Source organism: Phyllopteryx taeniolatus, chromosome 10, assembly GCF_024500385.1.
Source record: "Phyllopteryx taeniolatus isolate TA_2022b chromosome 10, UOR_Ptae_1.2, whole genome shotgun sequence".
In the NCBI taxonomy this organism is placed as follows: Eukaryota; Metazoa; Chordata; class Actinopteri; order Syngnathiformes; family Syngnathidae; genus Phyllopteryx; species Phyllopteryx taeniolatus.
The window spans coordinates 27,616,219-27,636,703 of NC_084511.1; the positions used below are offsets into that span (position 1 = coordinate 27,616,219).

The 20,485-nt window shown below is 45.7% G+C and overlaps 2 protein-coding genes across 2 annotated transcripts; both read right to left on the bottom strand.

Moving 5' to 3' along the window:
• Window positions 1–756: 756 nt before the first annotated feature.
• LOC133484408 (heterogeneous nuclear ribonucleoprotein A0-like) lies at window positions 757–1,877 on the bottom strand. Its single transcript, XM_061786902.1, has one exon. The coding sequence runs from the start codon at window positions 1,795–1,797 to the stop codon at window positions 901–903; it is 897 nt and encodes a 298-aa protein (XP_061642886.1). The 5' UTR covers window positions 1,798–1,877; the 3' UTR covers window positions 757–900.
• Window positions 1,878–2,975: 1,098 nt separating this feature from the next.
• maea (macrophage erythroblast attacher, E3 ubiquitin ligase) lies at window positions 2,976–20,249 on the bottom strand. Its single transcript, XM_061786901.1, has 9 exons — window positions 20,110–20,249; window positions 10,598–10,780; window positions 7,198–7,401; window positions 7,010–7,132; window positions 6,309–6,385; window positions 6,121–6,229; window positions 5,907–6,040; window positions 5,055–5,250; window positions 2,976–4,402 (listed from the first exon to the last, which is right to left on the bottom strand). The coding sequence occupies exons 1-9, from the start codon at window positions 20,176–20,178 to the stop codon at window positions 4,307–4,309; spliced, it is 1,191 nt and encodes a 396-aa protein (XP_061642885.1). The 5' UTR covers window positions 20,179–20,249; the 3' UTR covers window positions 2,976–4,306.
• Window positions 20,250–20,485: the final 236 nt, after the last annotated feature.

Sequence of the window (20,485 nt, forward strand, 5' to 3'; positions counted from 1 at the left end):
GCATTGGCTGTGGGCAGACTTGTGTCATAGTTTTTTTTTTTTTTTTTTTTTTTTTAAATATACATACACCCACCTGACTTTAAAACTGGGAAAAGCGGCCTCGTGTAACTACAAAGCTGACCTGTGGATAAACTTGAGCAATAAGTAAAGTAAAACTAAGCTATGTGGTGTAACCTTTTATTTAAAAATGAACATACAGAAGAATAAGTATCTTCAAACAGTAATGAATGAGTTTCTCATTAACATTGAAAATACACAGCATACATTTGGATATTGCTCTGCAAGCTGAATAGGAGGGGGGGGGGGGGAACATAACAAATTGACCCTAAATAGCCGATACGACAGCTAAAATAAAAGCGTGGTCGGTTTTGGGGCACAAGCAGGGGGGAACAATAGCAGTGAGTCTCCCGCCATCTTAACTTGGGGCAAACGTGGGAGTCACAAAATGGCCTCGTGACAACAGCTACGAAAAAAGAAACCAACAGATCAAAATTTCCTCACGCTTGTACACTGAAATCAAAACGATACATCTAAAATATTAAAATAAGCATATCAAAAAAAAAAAAAAACAAGCCTACATTCAACGTTTTTAACAATGGGTGAACGCAAGTGGGTCTAATTGTTTTAACGTCAACTACACGCGTGGGCAAGTGGTACATAACATGTTTATTAATCTGTACTGTTTTCTCTTTCAGGTGTCCTAGTTTGTTTTAATCTGGATCTTTTTGGGAAGTGACCTTCCTACCTGTTTGGGGGCTTTGAGGTCTTCGTTTTGTTTGTAGGGGTCGACCCCCGTTACCGACTTTTGACTTTTGACGTCCAAATCCGGGGCTGGAGGTGTAATCTGGAAAGTTGGTGGGCGATGTTCTCGGTGTTTGGGTAAGGGGCATCTCGTCTGGTCTAGTAGCCCCCGTAGCCCCCCCTGGGGTAGCCGCCGCCACCGCCTCCCCGAGTGTAGGGAGCCAGGTTCCGCTGGCCGCCGAAGTGTCCCTTTATGGGACCGTAGCCGGAGGAATGTTGGCCGTAGCCGCTGCCGAAGTCGCTGTAGCCGTTGCCGCCACCATAGCCGCCGCTCTGGTCGCCGTAGCCGCCACCATAGCCCCCGCCGTATCCCCCGTAGCCCCCGCCGCAGTTGTAGCCTCCGCCGCCATTTCCATAGCTGTAGCTTCCGCCATAGTCTCTGCCGCCGTAGCCATTTTGATTGCCCCTCATGCTTCGGCCGGACCTTCCTCTTGGAGCCATGCCGCCCCTGTTGGCCGCCTGCATCTCCTGCTTGGTGAGGGCTTTCTTCACCTCCACTTTGTGCCCGTTAATGGTGTGGAACTTAATCACGACGGCCTTGTCGGCGGAGTCGTGGTCGGTGAAATAGACGAAGCCGAAGCCTCTCTTCTTCCCCGTCTCCTTCTCGGAGATCACCTCAGACTTCTCGATTTGGCCATACTGGGAGAAATACTCGCTGAGGTGGTCCTCTTCGATGTCGTCCTTCAGACCGCCCACGAAGATTTTCTTCACCTTGGCGAGCGCTTCGGGTTTGTTGGCGTCTTCCCGCGACATAGCCCGCTTCACCTCGACCGTGTTGCCGTCGACGGTGTGCGGCCTAGCGCCCATGACGGCGTCGGCCTCCTCCGGCGTCGAGTAGGTGACGAAGCCGAAGCAGCGAGAGCGTTGGAGCTGCTTGTTGACCACAACCACGCAGTCGCTTAGCGAGCCGTACTGCTCGAAGTGCTTTCGGAGGCCGTCGTCGTCGGTGTCTACGTTTAGGCCGCCGACAAAGAGTTTGCAAAGCTGGTCGGACATGTTTACTGGTATCACTGAAATTTCAGTGCGGTAGCTCTCAAAATGGTGGACGAGAGAAGCGACGCAGTTAGATTTATACCGAGGCACCCGTGTGACGCCACACTCACTTGGATTTGGGTACCGCCTCTTTTCCGGTTCACGCCACACCACTTTTTTTTCTTCCATAAAGGGAACGCGACCATGAAAAATGTTGAAAGACCTCAATGAATCGCCTTTATGACCAAATTAAAAATAAACTGACCGAAAACCAATCTTTAATCCTTAATTTCACACCCTAATGCTTGCTTAAAACCCTAACCATTGTTTGAAGGCCTGATTTTGAACCTTAACCTCAGCTTGAAAGCATAACCTTTTTTCACAACCCTGATTTGAAACCCTAACCATAGCTTGAACTCTACCCTTTCTTTGTAACCCAAATTTGACACCTCAAGGCTTGTTTGAAACCCTAACTATACTGGCGGGCCAGCTCTAACACACATTTAATATGGTCTTGTGGGCCAAATATAATTACATCGTGGGCCAAATTTGGCCCCCGGGCCTGAGTTTGACAGATAGGACTTCACCCTTCTTTGCGATGCTTATTGGAAACCTGAACACAGGCTTGAAGGCCTCATTTGAAACTTTGGCCTTGGTTTAAACCCTAACTTGAAAACATTTTGTAGTTTAGTTGGAAGCAGTGCACATCAGCTAGTGACAATGTATAAACATTGAATTCAATTGAATGTGATACTTTGTTAAACAGAACAGGTATACTTAGGTTGGAATGTAAAAAAAAAAAAAAGAAAAATAATAATTCCTATGGTATTTCTGGGTGCATATGGCTAGCAGTGTATTTTAACTGCCGTTATGCTGATGGTTAGGTCCCTGGAAAAAACAATTCTCACCTGGTTCCAAAAAGCTTGAGATCCCCTGGTTCAAACTACTCGTTCACATATTCACAGCAGCCTCAAAACATCACAACAGTAGTTTGGTATGCGATGTAAAAGCTACTTTAATTGACTTTATTAGCATGATGCAGTTTGAGACTATTAGCATCTCTATGGCTTGGATTGTCCCTCAATCAAAAAAGTTTCAGGTGAGACACAAAAGACATCATTTCCATGTGAACAGGGACAAAGTTAAGTGACGCGCAAGACACAGACTTGAAAAAGAAACAAAGCAAGCAGCCAATCCCAAAAGATGTCTGGTAAAATCTTTATGAGGCATATCGATGAAACAATCATCTTCAGCTAAGTCTAAGAACTGAAACACACAAGACGACGACGACGGTCCAGAGTCATGAAACGGGGCACAAAAGCAGCAACCTTTCGTTTGTCCAAAGTCCTTTTGCCAGAAGACTTAAAATTAAAAGTATGGCTTAGGTTTATGTGGTGGGGATTTCAAAATTATTTAAATTTCATGCTGGATTTTGTGCTTACATTCATCATCGGTCTAAATTATGAGGGGGGAAGAAATTCATTTGTTCACATGGTCCTTTTTCATTCAAAAATGACAAAAAAAAAAAAAAACATTATATGGCCAAAAGTGTTGGGACACCTGAACTATTGCTTAAATCGGTCAGTCAGGTTGGACCAGAAGTCCTTTGTTCAAGATATGTTGGGACACTTGTATACTTCCCAGTACACAAGGCAAGGTCCCGTATGAGTGTGCTGTGGAAGAACGGGCCTGTCAAAACACACCAAGGGTGAATGAGATGGCGAGCTTTTGACCATAATACAGGGTGTCCACTAAGTGTCTTTACAATTTACTCCCCACTTTACAATTTGGAAACAAACGGTGCCCATATATAGGTGTATGAAAAAAAAAATGTAATGTGGTAATATTTTACACGTGTCTTTTCATTTGCTATTTGTAACACATTTGGTAAATTGTAAAGAGACAAATGGACAACCTGTAGTTTTGTGCAATATCACATAAGTGCCATTGAGTTAAGCCTCGAGGTGAAAATGAATGAAATGAAACCTCACCCAAGGCCCAAAAAAAAAAAAAAAACAGAAGACCAGCCTCATCGTCAAAGACACTCGTCAAGAGTTAGTATGCGACCATAGAAAACTAACAAGCGGTTTAGTGACAATGGAGAGAGAAAAGACCTTTTCAGTCGTTTTTCCCCTGCCCCCACGATGATGAGTCATCAGACGCTATGAACAAAGCCTAACTACTATGTACATCTCTAAAGCAGTCTTGATGCGGCTTTTAAAGCCATTGAGGAGAGGGCTGGGGGGGACCAGGTGGTTGAAAGGCAGCATAAAATGTAAAATAATCAATCCTCCAGCAGGAAAACACATACATTGCTACCTGGCAGACATGTTGTTTGTCAATGTAATTTTACAGGCACCAGTCTTGAGGGAAGCATCCTGGTGTCAGTGAGATGAAATTGCCTAATGATCGGAAAGGAGGATGTGAGGGGCAAAGGATGATGTGTGTGTGTGTGTGTGGGGGGGGGGGGGGGGGGGGGGGGGGGGGGACTTCTGGCGCTTATATTGTGGTGTGTTGTCGTTACAGCACATGTTCACATGATGTAGACCTTCTCAGCCTGAGAGAAGCTAAAGACTTCTTTGGTTCTGGGGCAAACTACTTTGTCGTCCTGGCGGATAGACAGCAGGGACTGCCAGATAAAAGACAAAGAAAATCAGACCGTTACATGTTTATCTTTGTACCTCAAATGTACTACATTTACAATGTTTATCTGAATCTAATGTACCATATTTACATTTTTAATATACCTCTGGGTTTTTTAAAGTTTATTTAGCACAATTTACAGTGCAAGGGGAATGTACCATAGTGACATCACCACCATTTACAAAATCTCTATTTTGTATGTCTGACATGTCTACACACTTCTCGTGTACCATATTTACTAACCATCTCATAGTTAATGTTATTTACACCTCATTTAATGTCTATTCACCTGTATGCACCAGTCACATTTAATGTAAACATTCCCCTAATGTACAATAGTCACATATTTCATGTACCTGTAACATCATATTTGAGGTCTATAGCTGGGGTCAGCAACCTTAAATACACAAATATCCATTTGAACCCATTTCCTACAGAAAAGAAAAAACGGGACCCTTTTAACGCCTAAAGTATAGATCGTTTTTTTCTCAACTGTCAATATACCATCTTTACTTACCACCTCAAATTTAATGGTAAACTAAAGTTGTAATGTGCCATATGTACATCATATTTCATGTTCTATACACATCGAAAGTAGCATATTTTATTGAATACGTTCCAGGTGTGTATGCACTCACGTTATAGCCGTACACGTATCCGTTGGGCAGCATCATGGGCGGGTTGTTCTCGTTCATGACTTCACCGGAGATCTTGCACACGAGTCTGGAGTTGGCGCAGTGGGCCATGGGCAGAGGCTGCGCTAGCTTGTTTAGGGACTTGCTGCACACGGGGCAGTCGGGGTTCTTGGAGGTGCCGTCCTCCTTGTAGCACTGACTGGAAGGGGTGGTTAAGGTGCCCTTCACATCTTTGGACATGATTCAGCGCCATGTGAGCGAGCAGGCGGCAACTAATTTGAATTCTGCCTCCCTCGTGATCAAAGTCAGCAAAGACCCAATAATCGGAAGTCTTTGGAAGATTATCCTTACTGATTATATCCTGCAGTGTGGGATGTGTTTGAGTGATTTTAACTCCCCGATCTGCTTGGGAAACGGTCGGTGCGGTCAATGCTAAATGTTAAACCTGTTGCAATATTTAACGCTAGGTCCACGCATTTCCCCTCCCTCCCGATAAAAGAAAGCAAAGGCCCGCTTGTCGGATGTCTTAAAGGATTATCCTGTGGTGTGTGTTAAGAATGATTCTTGACCACAATTATTAGCGTTATTCAATTATCCGTTACAGCCCTAAATGATTATTACTCTTTCTTCTTTGTATTTTAAGTCAGTCTGGATACCCTTAAGATGTTTCATCTTGGTACTACAACAGACGTAGTTATGCGTGGGGGTGGTTTGTCGATAATTCCCAGTAAACCATACATTATGAGAGAAGTAAAAGCACACACATGGCTGATATTTTCCCTCGCCATGTGTCTGGTTTATCACATTGGGTTTAAATCGGCATGCGCGTAGCCGACTTAAACAGCGGAAGGATACGGCGTCTTGATGGCTGACAGCCCGGCCTGCAGGGTGATGGTGAACACGGAGTTGTTGCCCAGCTGATGCAGTCGGTAGTTGTCGTAACGGAACTGCTGGATCAGCATCTTCCAGCGGGCCGGATCTAACAGATCCTGAAAACGCGACGAGATTCTCACATGGAACCTGGACTTGGTCACCTGACTCCTCTGTCCATCGTGTGTGAGTGTGTTACCTTGTAAGGGGAGATGTGTGTGTCTGAGGGGAAGGCCAGCATGCCCATCACCTGCCGGACTTCGTCCAACTGCCCGCCTTCAGCTTGGCTGAAGTGTTTCCTTGCATGTCTGGCACACAATTAGCATGTGGTGTTAATGTCCAAAGTAACTTCCACTCAATAATATTAACATTAGAGTGTTGAAACACCTGACGGCGTCCATTCTTTTGTTCTGTCGGATGAGCTCGATAAATTCCTGGATTCTCAGACTGAACTCCAGACAACTCTGCACCCAAAAAAAAACGATTATGACTGTAGCAACGTTACATTAGTGACACCTAGTGGTCAAATAGAGTACATATAATAGACAGAAACTCCACTTTGAAAGTCCAACCCTGTCTTGAAACCCTAACTCTTGTTTAAAACACAAATTTAAAACCCTAACCCTGTCTTAAGAGCTTAATGATGCCAAGAACCCATTTGAACTAATTCTAACCCCGAATTTGGTGGTGGGGGGGGGGGGGGGGGGGAAACCCTAACACAAGATTTAAACCGTAATTTGAAACCTAAACCGACATTTGAAACCCTAAAAAAGGCCAGAAAACCTGATTTCAAACTCAAACACAGGCTTGAAATCCTAAACCTGTCCTGGAACCCTACCTTTTGTCTCCCTGAGGCTTGTTTGAAGCTAAAACCCAGGCTATCTTGAAACCCTAACTCAAAATCATAATCTGGGCCAATAAAAAGATGAACTAAAGACATCGTTCCCCTTTTCATTACAGAATGATCGTCGCTGGAAGCTAATATGCTTTCTCTGAAGCATGTTGACTTGACTCCATGTGTGTATGCCTCTATTATATTACATGATTGTATTGTACACAGTATAATATGACTCAGCCTGACTGACTACCTTCATCTTACGAAGGCGGGACTTGTTGTCATGGCACCAGGCTAAGCAGGTGGCTGTTTCCTGCCTTTCCAGGGACTCTTCCACCTCTTTCGCCGTAAGGAACATCTCAATGTTAACGAGATCCTGAGAAGTAAAAAAGACGATTACGCACAGACCGAGACTAGCAAGCTAAAAACAAAATGGCTGACCTCGATACCGCTCTGTCTAGCCAGCTTGACGGCTGTGTTGTAGTACCCGCAGCGCAGCAGGTGCTCCACCATCATGCGGTCCATGCGCTTCTTCTTCCACAGGTTGACCGAGGCCGGCTGGTCGCTGCTATGCTCCTTCAGGTGCTCGATGCGCCGCTTGCATAGCTTGGCGCTCTCGTCCTCCGCCTGGATGGATTCAGCGGCCTAAAATATATATATATATATATATATATATATATACAATGATGGGAAGTAATAAAATACAAATACTTTGTTGCTGTACTTTAGTAGATATTTTAGGTATCTGTACTCGAGTACAGTGGTATCTAGATTTATGAGTGAATTGTGAAAATAATTGTGATATTAAAAAGGTGAAGTTTTTGGAAAGTAACCTCAGCTAAAGACTGCACTAACTCGGCCACACCATTTAAAGACAGCACACAGTGGGTGCGGACCCCCTTACATTTTTCACTCTTTGTTATATTGCAGCCATTTGTTAAAATCATTTAAGTTCATTTTTTCCTCATTAATGTACACACAGCACCCCATATTGACAGAAATAAAGGTCATTGTTGAAATTTTTGCCGATTTATTAAAAAAGAAAAAGTGAAATATCACACAGCCATAAGTATTCAGACCCTTTGCTGTGACACTCATTTAACTCGGGTGCTGTCCATTTCTTCTGCTCGTCCTTAAGATGGTTCTATACCTTCATTGGAGTCCAGCTGTGTTTGATTAGGAAAGCCACACCCCTGTCTATCTAAGACCTTACAGCTCACAGTGCATGTCAGAGCAAATGAGATTCATGAGGTCAAAGGAACTGCCTGAAGAGCTCAGAGACAGAATTGTGGCAAGGCACAGATCTGGCCAAGGTGAGAAAAACATCCTGCTGCACTTAAGGTTCTCAAGAGCACAGTGGCCTCCATAATCCTTGAATGGAAGACGTTTGGGACAATCAGACCCCTTCCTAGAGCTGGCCGTCCGGCCAAACCGAGCAATTGGGGGAGAAGAGCCTTGCTGAGAGAGGTCAAGAAAGTTCTAGAAAGTCAACCATCACTGCAGCCCTCCACCACCCCTCGGGGCTTTTATGGCAGAGTGGCCCGACGGAAGCCTCTTCTCAGTGCAAGACACGAAAGCCCACATGGAGTTGGCTAAAAAACACCTGAAGGACTCCAAGATGGTGAGAAATAAGATTCTCTGGTCTGATGAGACCAAGATAGAAATTGTTGGCCTTAATTCTAAGTGGCATGTGTGGAGAAAACCAGACACTGCTCATCACCTGTCCAATACAGTCCCAACAGTGAAGCATGGTGGTGGCAGCATCATCCTGGGGGGTGCTTTTCAGCTGCAGGGACAGGGTTGCAATCGAAGAAAAGATGAATGCGGCCAAGTACAGGGATAGCCTGGACGAAAACCTTCTCCAGAGTGCATAGAACCTCAGACTGGGCCAAAGGTTCACCTTCAAAAAAGACAATGACCCTAAGCACACAGATAAAATACAGAAAGAACGGCTTCAGAACAACTCCGTGACTGTTTTTGAATGGCCCAGACAGAACCCTGACTTAAACCCAATTGAGCATCTCTGGAAAGACCAGAAAATGGCTGCCCACCAGCGTTCACCATCCAACCTGACAGAACTGGAGAGGATTTGCAAGGAGGAATGGCAGAGGATCCCCAAATCCAGGTGTGAAGAACTTGTTGCATCATTCCCAAAAAGAATCATGGCTGTATTAGCTCAAAAGTGTGCTTCTACTAAATACTGAGCAAAGGCTCTGGATACTTTTGGCTGTGTGATATTTCAGTTTTTTTCTTTCTAAATAAATAAAAAAATAAAAATAAAAATCAACAATTCAGTTTTTTTCCCCTGTCAATATGGGGTGCTGTGTGTACATTAATGTGGGAAAAAATGAACTTAAATGATTTTACCAAATGGCTGCAATATAAAAAAAGAACAACATAAGGGGGTCTGAGTACTTTCCGTACCCATAGTATGTACAACTGGTTGTGTGTGACTTTTGGCTTAATTAGGCTTCATAAAATTAGTTTATTTCTTGACATTCTCTTTGATTAGTTTTATATTTTACAATATAGTGCTATATTTCTTAATTGAAAACGTAACAAAAAAGAAATCAGTTTTTTTGGAGGGTTGTAACATTAACGGCATTTACAATTATTTCAATGGGGAGAGTTGATTTGAGATACCAGTAATTTCAGTTACCAGTGTGGTCACTCAACGAATCAAACTGCTAATTCAAGGCAACACTATTTATTTTTCTGACAACTTTTTATTTTTACTCCTGTTGTGGAAATTTGTCCACGTGAGATGAAGAAATAAAGTACCCAGACACGTTTCTCTGAGAAATGTCTTATCTTACTACTAAGAGAAGGAAACAAGTCAGAGAAAGGGCCATCCTCCTCCCCGCAATACCAAAAGAACACAAAGCATAGACACCTAACAAGCAATGCATTCACTAGGCACCTATTAGCTGGATATTTTGCAGAGCATAGAAGACATGTTTCAAGGCTGCCTACTTCTTTCCAAGGGAAGGAGAGGTTTCCTGATCAGTTTTGAAGGCCAGATATATAGGCTTCTATTCAAAATTGTCTAGTTAGAAGAGTGAAAAAACATTACATGGTTGATTTACAAATGACTCCCTATATTTGAAAACAGATATCTGTACTTTGTCATAATAAAATTTGTATTTTTTTTTTCCAACCTCCATGGAAGACCACACGATGTAAAGAGAGGTTGTAAATGGTAAATAGGCTTTCACTGGTATAGCGCTTTTCTACCTTCCGGGTCAAGGATCGCTTTGCTTGTGCTCAGAAACACTCCGGATCCACGATATAGTGAGTTTGCTATTTTGTAGAGGTGTTTGAATGTGTAGCGTACAGGTTATTTCAAGATTCCCACAATACATCTTGAAAATTCTTCAAAAGTCGGACAACGAATAATAACAATTGAGAAAACGCAAAGGGGGGAAAAAAACAGCATACTGACGACATGAGGATCAGACAAAGGTTCAGAAAATGCTTTGTTTGCATTCATTTCATAAAATACACTTCACTTAAGACAACGTAAAATTTGTGGTATATATATTTGCCCTTTGTATTACTTGCACCATAAAAGTGAATGAAAGCATAACTATTTTGTATGCAGAGAGGTTTTGAATTTTCCCCCACTGTGCCAAGTTATCAAAACACATACTGTATACATTTGACAGCAAACTTCATTTTTACGTTTGTATCCAAGCAGTACGTTCAAGAGTCTGTCCTTTTTTACTTTTATGTGAGCAAAGGAGTTGAATGAGTACATTTTTCCCCCATGCATCAGTACTACTAGGAGTACTTTTGCCACTTCCGGCAACTAATATTGTGTCCAAATAAATGTGCAAGTTACCTTTCGTTTCAGCGCGCTGAGCTTCTCCACTACGCCATCCAGCAGGGACACCACCGAGTCCACCACGGGTAAGCTGCTGAGCGTCTTCTCCAGCTCGGCCACCACCATGGTCACGTGACTCGTCTCCCTGTCGATGTTCTTCTGGGCCGCTCGGAAGCGCTTGTTCAGCGTCTCGTAGGGCACCTGACACATGACAAATTGGGAGTCGTTTAAGCATCTTGATGCTCAAAACATGTAACAAAGAAATATAATGTACTGCATGTGTTGTGTTGAGTAAGGCTGTTCAATTTGACCAGTTTTCTATCTTTTGACTCCTTCTTCCTTACAGGCCTTGGGCTTCTTTCAAAAGGGTCAGTAGTTTTGCTTTAGTTTACATTTATGAAATGGTGGTTATCTTGTGCTTACACCTGTATGGCAATTAAGATGCTACTTAAAGCATTAACAAGTTTTTGTGACTAAAAAAATCTATTTACTCGAGTCAGTCGGTAATTTCACACCAGCAAGCAAAGAAACCATCTTTTGAACAACATTGAAGGAAAGGAAAACGTCCTTGGTCGTCCCCGGGGTCTCCTCCCGGTGGGATGTTCCCGGAACACCTCACCGGGAAGGCGTCCGGGAGGCCTACTAAACAGATGCCCGAGCCACCTCATCTGGCTCCTCTCAATGCGAAGGAGCAGCGGTTCTACTCTGAGCCCCTCCCGGATGACCGAGCTTCTCACCCTATCTCTAAGGGAGAGCCCGGACACCTTGCGGAGGAAACTCATTTCGGCCGCTTGTGTCCGGGATCTCTTTCTTTCGGTCACGAGTGAGGGTAGGAACGTAGCTCGACCGGTAAATCTAGAGCTTCGCCTTTCGGCTTAGCTCCTTCTTCACCACAACGGATCGATACAAAGTCCGCATCACTGCAGACGCCGTAGCGATCCTCCTGTCGATCTCCCGTTCCGTTCTTCCCTCACTCGTGAACAAGACCCCAAGATACTTGAACTCCTCCACTTGGGGCAGGAGCTCATCCCCGACCCGGAGAGGGCACACCACCCTTATCCGACTGAGGACCATAGTCTCAGATTTGGAGGTGCTGATTTTCATCCCAGCCACTTCACACTCGGCTGCGAACCGCTCCAGTGAGAGTTGGAGATCACGGTTTGATGAAGCCAACAGAACCACATCATCTGCAAAAAGAGCAGCAGCAATTCTGAGGCCACCAAACCGGACCCCCTCTACGCCTCGACTGCGCCTTGAAACTCTGTCCATAAAAGTTATGAACAGAATCTGTGACGAAGGGCAGCCTTGGCAGAGTCCAACCCTCACCGGAAACGAGTCCGACTTACTGCCGGATATGCGGGCCAAACTATGACTATGGTCGTACAGGGACCGAACAGCCCGTATCAGGTTGTTCAGTACCCCATACTCCCGAAGCACCCACCACAGGACTCCACGACGGACACGGTCGAACGCCTTCTCCAAGTCCACAAAACACATGTAGGCTTTTGGGCGAACTCCCATGCACGCTTGAGGACCCTGCCGAGGGTGAAGAGCTGGTCCACTGTTCCACGGCCAGGACGAAAACTGCTCCTCCTGAATCTGAGATTAGACTTCCCCTCTCCAGCACCCCTGAATAGACCTTACCATGGAGGCTGAGGAGTGTGATCCCTCTGTAGTTGGAACCCACCCTCCGGTCCCACTTAAGCAGCTTCGCCAAGCTAAGGAGGACGCATATCAGAGCGGGGACAGGGCCCTGTATAATCGAGCTAGAAACCAGCTGACCAAAGAAATTAACATTGCAAAGAGGATCTATACAGCAAAGTTGGAAAAACAGTTTAGCGCAAACGACTCTAAATCAGTCTGGCATGCATTCCAGTCGCTGACTAATTACAAGCGACGATCCCCCCAAGCTGAGAACAATAGCACACTAGCCAACGACTTGAATACCTTCTACTGCAGATTTGAAAAGGACAGTTTCACACCACACACCAACCCGGCCGCACCCGCGACCACAATCACACCTCTGACCTCTGTGTTAACCATCCATGAACAGGATGTGAGACGCATCTTCAAACAACAAAAGATTAACAAAGCGGCAGGCCCGGACCACGTGTCCCCATCCTGCCTCAAAGTCTGCGCGGACCAGCTCGCGCCAGTCTTCACTCATATCTTCAACAGATCACTGGAAATGTGCGAAGTTCGATCCTGTTTCAAACGCTCCACCATCATCCCAGTCCCCAAGAAACCTGCAATCTCGGGTCTGAATGACTACAGGCCTGTCGCTTTGACATCTGTGGTCATGAAGTCCTTTGAACGTCTTGTGCTGGACCACCTCAAGAGTGTCACAGGTCCCCTGCTGGACCCCCTGCAGTTTGCCTACCAAGCGAACAGATCTGCGGATGATGCAGTCAACATGGGACTGCACTTCATCCTAGAACACCTCGACAGTGCAGGGACCTACGCGAGGATCCTGTTCGTGGACTTCAGCTCAGCGTTCAACACCATCATCCCTGAACTCCTTTCACCCAAGCTTCTCCAGCTCAGCGTCTCACCTGCCATCTGCCAGTGGATTTACTGCTTTCTGACGGGCAGGACACAGCAGGTCAGGCTGGGGGAGGCCACCTCATCCACACGCAGCATCAGCACTGGGGCGCCCCAAGGTTGTGTCCTCTCTCCGCTGCTCTTCTCTCTCTACACGAACGACTGCACCTCAGCGAACCCGACTGTCAAACTCCTGAAGTTTGCAGATGACACCACTGTCATCGGCCTCATCAAGGACGGTGACGAGTCTGCATATCGACAGGAAGCGGAGCGGCTGGAGCTGTGGTGCGGCCGACACAACCTGGAGCTGAACACGCTCAAGACTGTAGAGATGATCGTGGACTTCAGGAGGCATCCTTCGCCACAGCTGCCCCTCACGTTGTCCAGCTGCCTTGTGTCAACCGTCGAGACCTTCAAGTTCCTGGGAATTACAATCTCCCAGGACCTGAAGTGGGCGACCAACATCAACTCCGTCCTCAAAAAGGCCCAGCAGAGGATGTACTTCCTGCGGCTTCTGAGAAAGCATGGCCTGCCACCGGAGCTGCTGAGACAGTTCTACACAGCGGTCATCGAATCAGCCCTGTGTTCTTCCATCACAGTCTGGTTTGGTGCTGCTACAAAAAAGGACAAACTCCGACTGCAACGGACAATCAAAACTGCTGAAAGGATTGTCGGTACCCACCTACCCACCCTTGAGGACTTGCACGCTGCCAGAACTAAGACAAGGGCGTGCAAAATCCTCTCGGACCCTCCCCACCCCGGTCACCAGCTCTTCCAGCTCCTTCCCTCAGGTAGGCGCTACCGATCAATGCAAACTAGAACTAGTAGACATTCCGACAGCTTCTTCCCTCTTGCAATCAACTTCTTAAACAGCTAACTTATAATTCCATTACAACAAGCTGGCAATTTTTTGACTTGAGTTCGTTGTCACTTTTCTGTGGGGCCAATTATGTATTACTCCTGCACTCACTGTAGTTGTCTCGCCGTGCTGCACTATTTGCATATAGTGGCCACTCATGCCAGAGTAGCATCTGCTCCATTTGCACACTGATTGAGGAGTATCTGTAACATTTGCATAACCATTGTCCCAGATTATCGCACTACTCGTCACTTTAAACCGCATACACTCCTTGAAGTCTCAGTGCCCTTTGCACGATGGTCATTGCACCGGACTATTGCGATATTAGCCATTCGAACTGCTCTAAGTGCTAGAGGACTCTGCATCTTTTTGCACAATTGTTGTTTGTTGTTGTTTTTTGTCAATGTCTTTATGTCTCCAAAGTGTTCTGTAAATTGACTGTCTGTTGTACTAGAGCGGCTCCAACTACCGGAGACAAATTCCTTGTGTGTTTTGGACATACTTGGCAAATAAAGATGATTCTGATTCTGATAAAAAGGGGGACCACCTCCCCAGTCTGCCAATCCAGAGGCACTGTCCCCGATGTCCACACGATGTTGGAGAGGCTTGTCAACCAGGACAGCCCAACAACATCCAGAGCCTTTAGGAACTCCGGTCGAATCTCATCCACCCCCGGGGCCTTGCCACCAAGGAGCTTTTTAACCACCTCGGTGACCTCAATCCCAGAGATAGGAGAGCCCGCCTAAGAGAACCCAGACTCTGCTTCCTCAAGGGAAGGCGTGTCGGTGGAATTGAGGAGGTCTTCGAAGCATTCTCCCCACTGATTCACAACGTCCCGAGTCGAGGTCAGCAGCGCCCCATCCCCACTATACACAGTGTTGATGGTGCACTGCTTCCCCCTCCTGAGACGCCGGATGGTGGACCAGAATTTCCTCGAAGCCGCCCGGAAGTCGTTCTCCACCCACGCCCGGGTTTTTGCCTCAGCGACCACCAAAGCCGCATTCCGCTTGGCCAGCCGGTACCCATCAGCTGCCTCAAAGATGCCCGATAGGACTCCTTCTTCAGCTTGACGGCATCCCTCACCGCTCGTGTCCACCAACGGGTTTGGGGATTGCCGCCACGACAGGCACCGACTACCTTACGGCCACAGCTCCGGTCTCCACCTCAGCAATAGAGGCACGGAACATGGGCCACTCGGACTCGATGTCCCCCGCCTCCCCCAGGACGTGGGTGAAGTTCTGCCGGAGGTGGGAGTTGAAACTCCTTCTGACAGGGGATTCTGCCAGATGTTCCCAGCAGACCCTCACATTATGTTGGGGCCTGACACGTCGGACCTGCATCTTCCCCCACCATCGTAGCAAACTCAACACCAGGTGGTGATCGGTTGACAGCTCCGCCCCTCTCTTCACCCGAGTGTCCAAGACATGCGGCCGCAAGCCCGATGACACGACCACAAAGTCGATCATCGAACGGCGACCAAGGGTGTCCTGGTGCCAATTCCACGTGTGGACACCCTTATGCTTGAACATGGTGTTCGTTATGGACAATCCGTGGTGAGCACAGAAGTCCAATAACAGAACACCGCTCGAGTTCTGATCGGGGGGGGGCCGTTCCTCCCAATAACGCACTTCCAGGTCTCACTGTCATTGCCCACGTGAGCATTAAAGTCCCCCAGCAGAACGATGGAGTCCCCAGCGGGAGCCCTCTCCAGCACCCCCTCTAAGGACCCCAAAAAGGGTGGGTACTCTGAACTGCTGTTTGGTGCATAGGCACAAACAACAGTCAGGACCCGTCCCCCGACATGAAGGCGGAGGGAGGCGACCCTCTCGTCCACCAGGGTGAACCCCAACGTACAGATGGAGGAATGTGTCTATTTAAATGACCTGTTCATTTACTGTATATACTTGTGTACTTAATTGCTCCAAAAAAATATCCATCCATCCATTTTCTGAGCCGCTTCTCCTCACTAGGGTCGCGGGCGTGCTGGAGCCTATCCCAGCTATCATCGGGCAGGAGCTACACCCTGAACTGGTTGCCAGCCAATCGCATGGGCACATACAAACAAACAACCATGCGCACTCACATTCACACCTACGGGCAATTTAGAGTTGTCAATTAACCTACCATGCTTGATTTTGGGATGTGGGAGGAAACCGGAGTGCCCGGAGAAAACCCACACAGGCACGGGGAGAACATGAAAACTCCACACAGGCAGGGCCGGGGATTGAACCCCGGTCCACAGAACTGTGAGGTAGACGCTCTAACCAGTCGCCAACCGTGGAAAAAAAATATATTTACAATAAATAATGTATCTTTCTTTCTCTATTTATGCTAGTGAGGCATAGTGACAGACAAAATAAAATGAATGGTCTTCTATTAGATGGCAGGAAATAAATACAGTCATTCACTTTTTTTGACATCTTTGTTTGTTGGTGTGCCATGAGATTTTTCAATTGTAAAATATGTTCCTTGGCTCTATAAAGATTGGAAATCACTGCTCGTCAGATCGTGTATTCTAATCAGTCAGGTCAAACCAACATTACATGACAGAAATAATGGGTTTTAACTAACTGTAATTAAATGACTTTATTTTTAATTAAATGACTTCACCCACACTGAAACTTTAGAGCATGATTCGACAGAACGCCGGCATGTTCATGTCCAACCGTTCCCGTCGCACTAGCTTGCTAGGCTACATAACGTTTTTGTTGCCTGGTTGCGAGCCGTATCGTATTAAAAGTACCTGAACATACCTGAGTTGGCGCGCTCCACTCTTGTTGTCGTCGCCACGGTAACGAGTGTATCCGGTCGCATTTGAGTTGACAACCTAAAGCCCAATGATCGTAAAAAACGGGATATGGTGGTATCGGAATACAAGATTTTATTGCAGTAGTCTGACAGTGCAATCGTGAAAGAGCAAATTTGTCTGGTAGTCTGATCCGGGCATTACATGTTGCCCGTCTCAGACGTGTTGTCTGTTCCACACCGCCGAGAAGTTTTTTTTTTTTTTTTTTTTAAATAACTTCATTGGCCGTCCAATATTTACAGTACTAAGTCAAAAGACACGCGACAAGGCTAAAAATAAACTAGCTTTTGGATTAAAATATACTGTGCACGAAGGCGATGCGGAGTAAATGCCTTTTGAGGAACCGATCAACGACGTCATTGATCGGATCGGCGAATGACATTAAAGCCGATCATGATAAAATGCTAATTATCGGCCGATACCGACAAGGCCGATAAAATGGGTGTAAAGTCTTATTTAAGAGAGAGAAACAAGTCTGCATTCAGTGAAGCATCTCCTCCTTCTCTAACCCAATATCATGGCAGTATCATTATAATAGTTTGACTTGGGAAGGGGCTTCCCCCCTACCCATGATACCAAAGGAACACAAAGCATAGACACCTAAACAAGCAACACATTCACTAGCAATCTTGATATTTTCCAGAGCACAGGAGACAGGTGTATAGTTAGCCTACTCCCTTCCAAGGGAAGATTTTCCCTTATCAGTTTCAAAGGCCAAATGTATAGTCGGCTTCCATTCATTAAGTGTCTAGTTAGAAAAGTGAAAAACATATGGTTGTTTAACAAATTTGGCATTATAAGAGCAACACATTTGAGTTGTATTGCATTGATGTCAGTGACTCCAATGGGAGGGGCTGGGGGTCTAATTCATTATCAGAACTATTAGTACAGATTGACAGCGTTTACTTCCTTGTCTGTTGACCACACCGCAACAGTTTTGGGGGAAATTGTTTTCTTGTTTTTCCCCCCCCTAATCTCACTAAATATATCTGTCCTTCTGCACAGGTTTATATGTCAAAATAAATGCTACGAAAAAGGTATTATCCATCCATTTTCTAGATCACTTAAAAATTAGTTTGACACCCCTGTCCTCTTGTGTCAAAAACTTGAGGAAAAACTTGTTGCTTGAATTGTCTTCTTTTGAAGGAGGAATTAAAACACAAAAACATGACTGTACTCCTTATTGTGCAAACACAATCACGCACCACAGCATGACAGGAACCAGGTGAGAGTCGCATTTAGTCTTCCACTTTGATCACTTTGCATTCCTCGCAGCTAAGGCTGACTATATTAACAAAATATTTAATCATATTTATTCTTATATGACAAAACAAAATAAATGCCATATGATAGTGTGATCACATAATGCTTTAACTAAAGCCTTCGGATACAAGTAATTATTTTCCTTGGAATCCACAATTATGTATTACATTTACAAAAGAACCAAAGAACACATTCACTCCCGTTCACGGAGTGTCCCTGGACTACCCACGCACTTACGCAGCCGCAACGTGACTTAATGTCAACATGAATGTCGTCCGCACTTAATCGGCTGCCAAATACGGTGTTTATCCCCTGACATATGAATGCTCTTTACAATGTGTTCAGACGTCCCAAAGTCCCAAACCAAACCCAGAAAGACCTGTCGTTCAAAAACTGTTCACAGACGTCAGTATAATAACGTTCAATGTTCAATAAGGTTCAATGGCAGAAATAAACAACATTTAGTTCACGTTTGCCCAAAATTTGAAGGAGTTCCTGAAATTTCGTTCAGTGAACTAGCTGTGGTAGGCCATATTAAATTAGGCATTTGCGTCGACTAGTGTAGCGGTGCTGTTGTTTTAGCCAGTTCACGTTTGCAGTAGACAAATTGCTCTTCTTTTGTGAAGTTTAAAATCCCAAACTTTGGACATTCTCTGTCATTTACACAGTCTTTCTGCCTGGCTCAGCACCATCACGCCAACTAATTCCTACGCGAGTCTGCCGTTACATTAGCCCTGTGGAAAAATGATCACTACGAAAATGTTTTTTTCTAAATGAATTATTCAAGTTATTCAAATAATCGTTGCAGCCATATGAGAAACAATGTTGACGTAAGGGGGGGGGGGGGGGGGAATTTAGCAAGGCCATAGCCTTGTCCAATTGGGGAGGGGGGAGTGCTTGGAGCATCTATGGGCAATTATAAACCTTTTTGGGTGGGTGACAATTGCTTGCGGATATTCTGTTTGGTTTGGTCCCTAACCTCCTCCACATGCATCCCACTCTGATCTTTAATCCGGCGAATAGCAGTGGGGAACACTGCAATAGCATTAGACCATTTTAATGACTTCATGCACAATTCAGCATGCTAACAGGGAGACTGTGACAATGTCACAAATAAAAACGACTGCATTCCAAATGGAGTTTGCGGGGCTATTCATAGCCATGCAGATTATCAACTGTGACAATGTCTTTTTCCTGCAACACGCCTGCAGACGTGGACCCCCGATCGCCCCCATTTTCTGCCACTTCTCGTCTTAAAATGGATCCCTTCATTGCTATTCCCTCCTGACTGCAGCATCGAAGCACAGAGACAGTACGTCCACCCCTCTTGCCACATAACACATACAAAGACTGACCTACTATGTGATGCATAAGATTGCTCATGTATTGCTACTCACGACGAGAGATCCAGACGTGTGTGTGTGGGGGTCGAGGATGAGGATGATGATGATAATGATGGGGGAGGAAATCCGGCATAGGTGTCGCAGTGAGAGAGAAGAGCGGCTGCTCTCATTTCCTTTGGCTGGCCATTTTGTGGGGAACATTCGCGGAGGACAGGGCTCCCACTAGCCCCCCTAACCCGGCCCTCTATTGCCCCACTAGCCCCCTCCCCTAACCCGACCAACATTAGTGATTCCGACAGACCTCGCCTCAGATTTGTATACATGCTTCAATCAAGTTGTGGTTCGAGTTCCACCTGACTGTCAAAACGTTTCAATGTGACGCCATTTTACGACAAGAAACACATGCCACTCCGTCGTCCATGTTGAAGAAAGGGGGGACGCCATGTTACACTGACACGTCAGTTTACAACAACCATTGTAAAATTTAGCTAACAGACAAATAAGCTTGTCACGGTAAATCCCGACATTTTGTGCCCCAGTTCGGGGAAGAGAGACGACTTTTTAATGGCTTGGCTCAGCTATCTCGGCTAACGTTAGCATAAGCATGCCGCTGTCAAGAAGTGTGTCAAATTCGCCCGGAACTGCCGTGTCTCCCCCCCCCCCGCGGCAACGTCGTGCCAAGCGCCGAGCGGTCGCTAGGTGCAACTCGTTTGTTTACCTTGAGCGTAGGGTATTCTTGGACTTTTAGAGCCATGGAGAGTTGAGATGCTGTCTCCTGCACCGCCATCTTGGTTTTGTGTCTAGGGATTTTTCAACTGAGGGCTTGTTTGTGTTTTTTCTTCTCGTTTTTTTTCTAACGCGTCAGCACGGCCTCGCGCCTTCGCTACCGCCATCTGGAGGAATGGTGGCAACATTGACACCGGATTACAAGTACAGTTTTAATTTGTAAACATAAATTGAATAATATCCATTCATCCATTCTCTGTACTGCTTATAATATAATATATAAATATAACATCAACACCTATTTTTCTTTTCTATTAAACCCTAACCCTGCCTTGAAACCGTACTTTGAAATCCTAACCTTGCCTTGA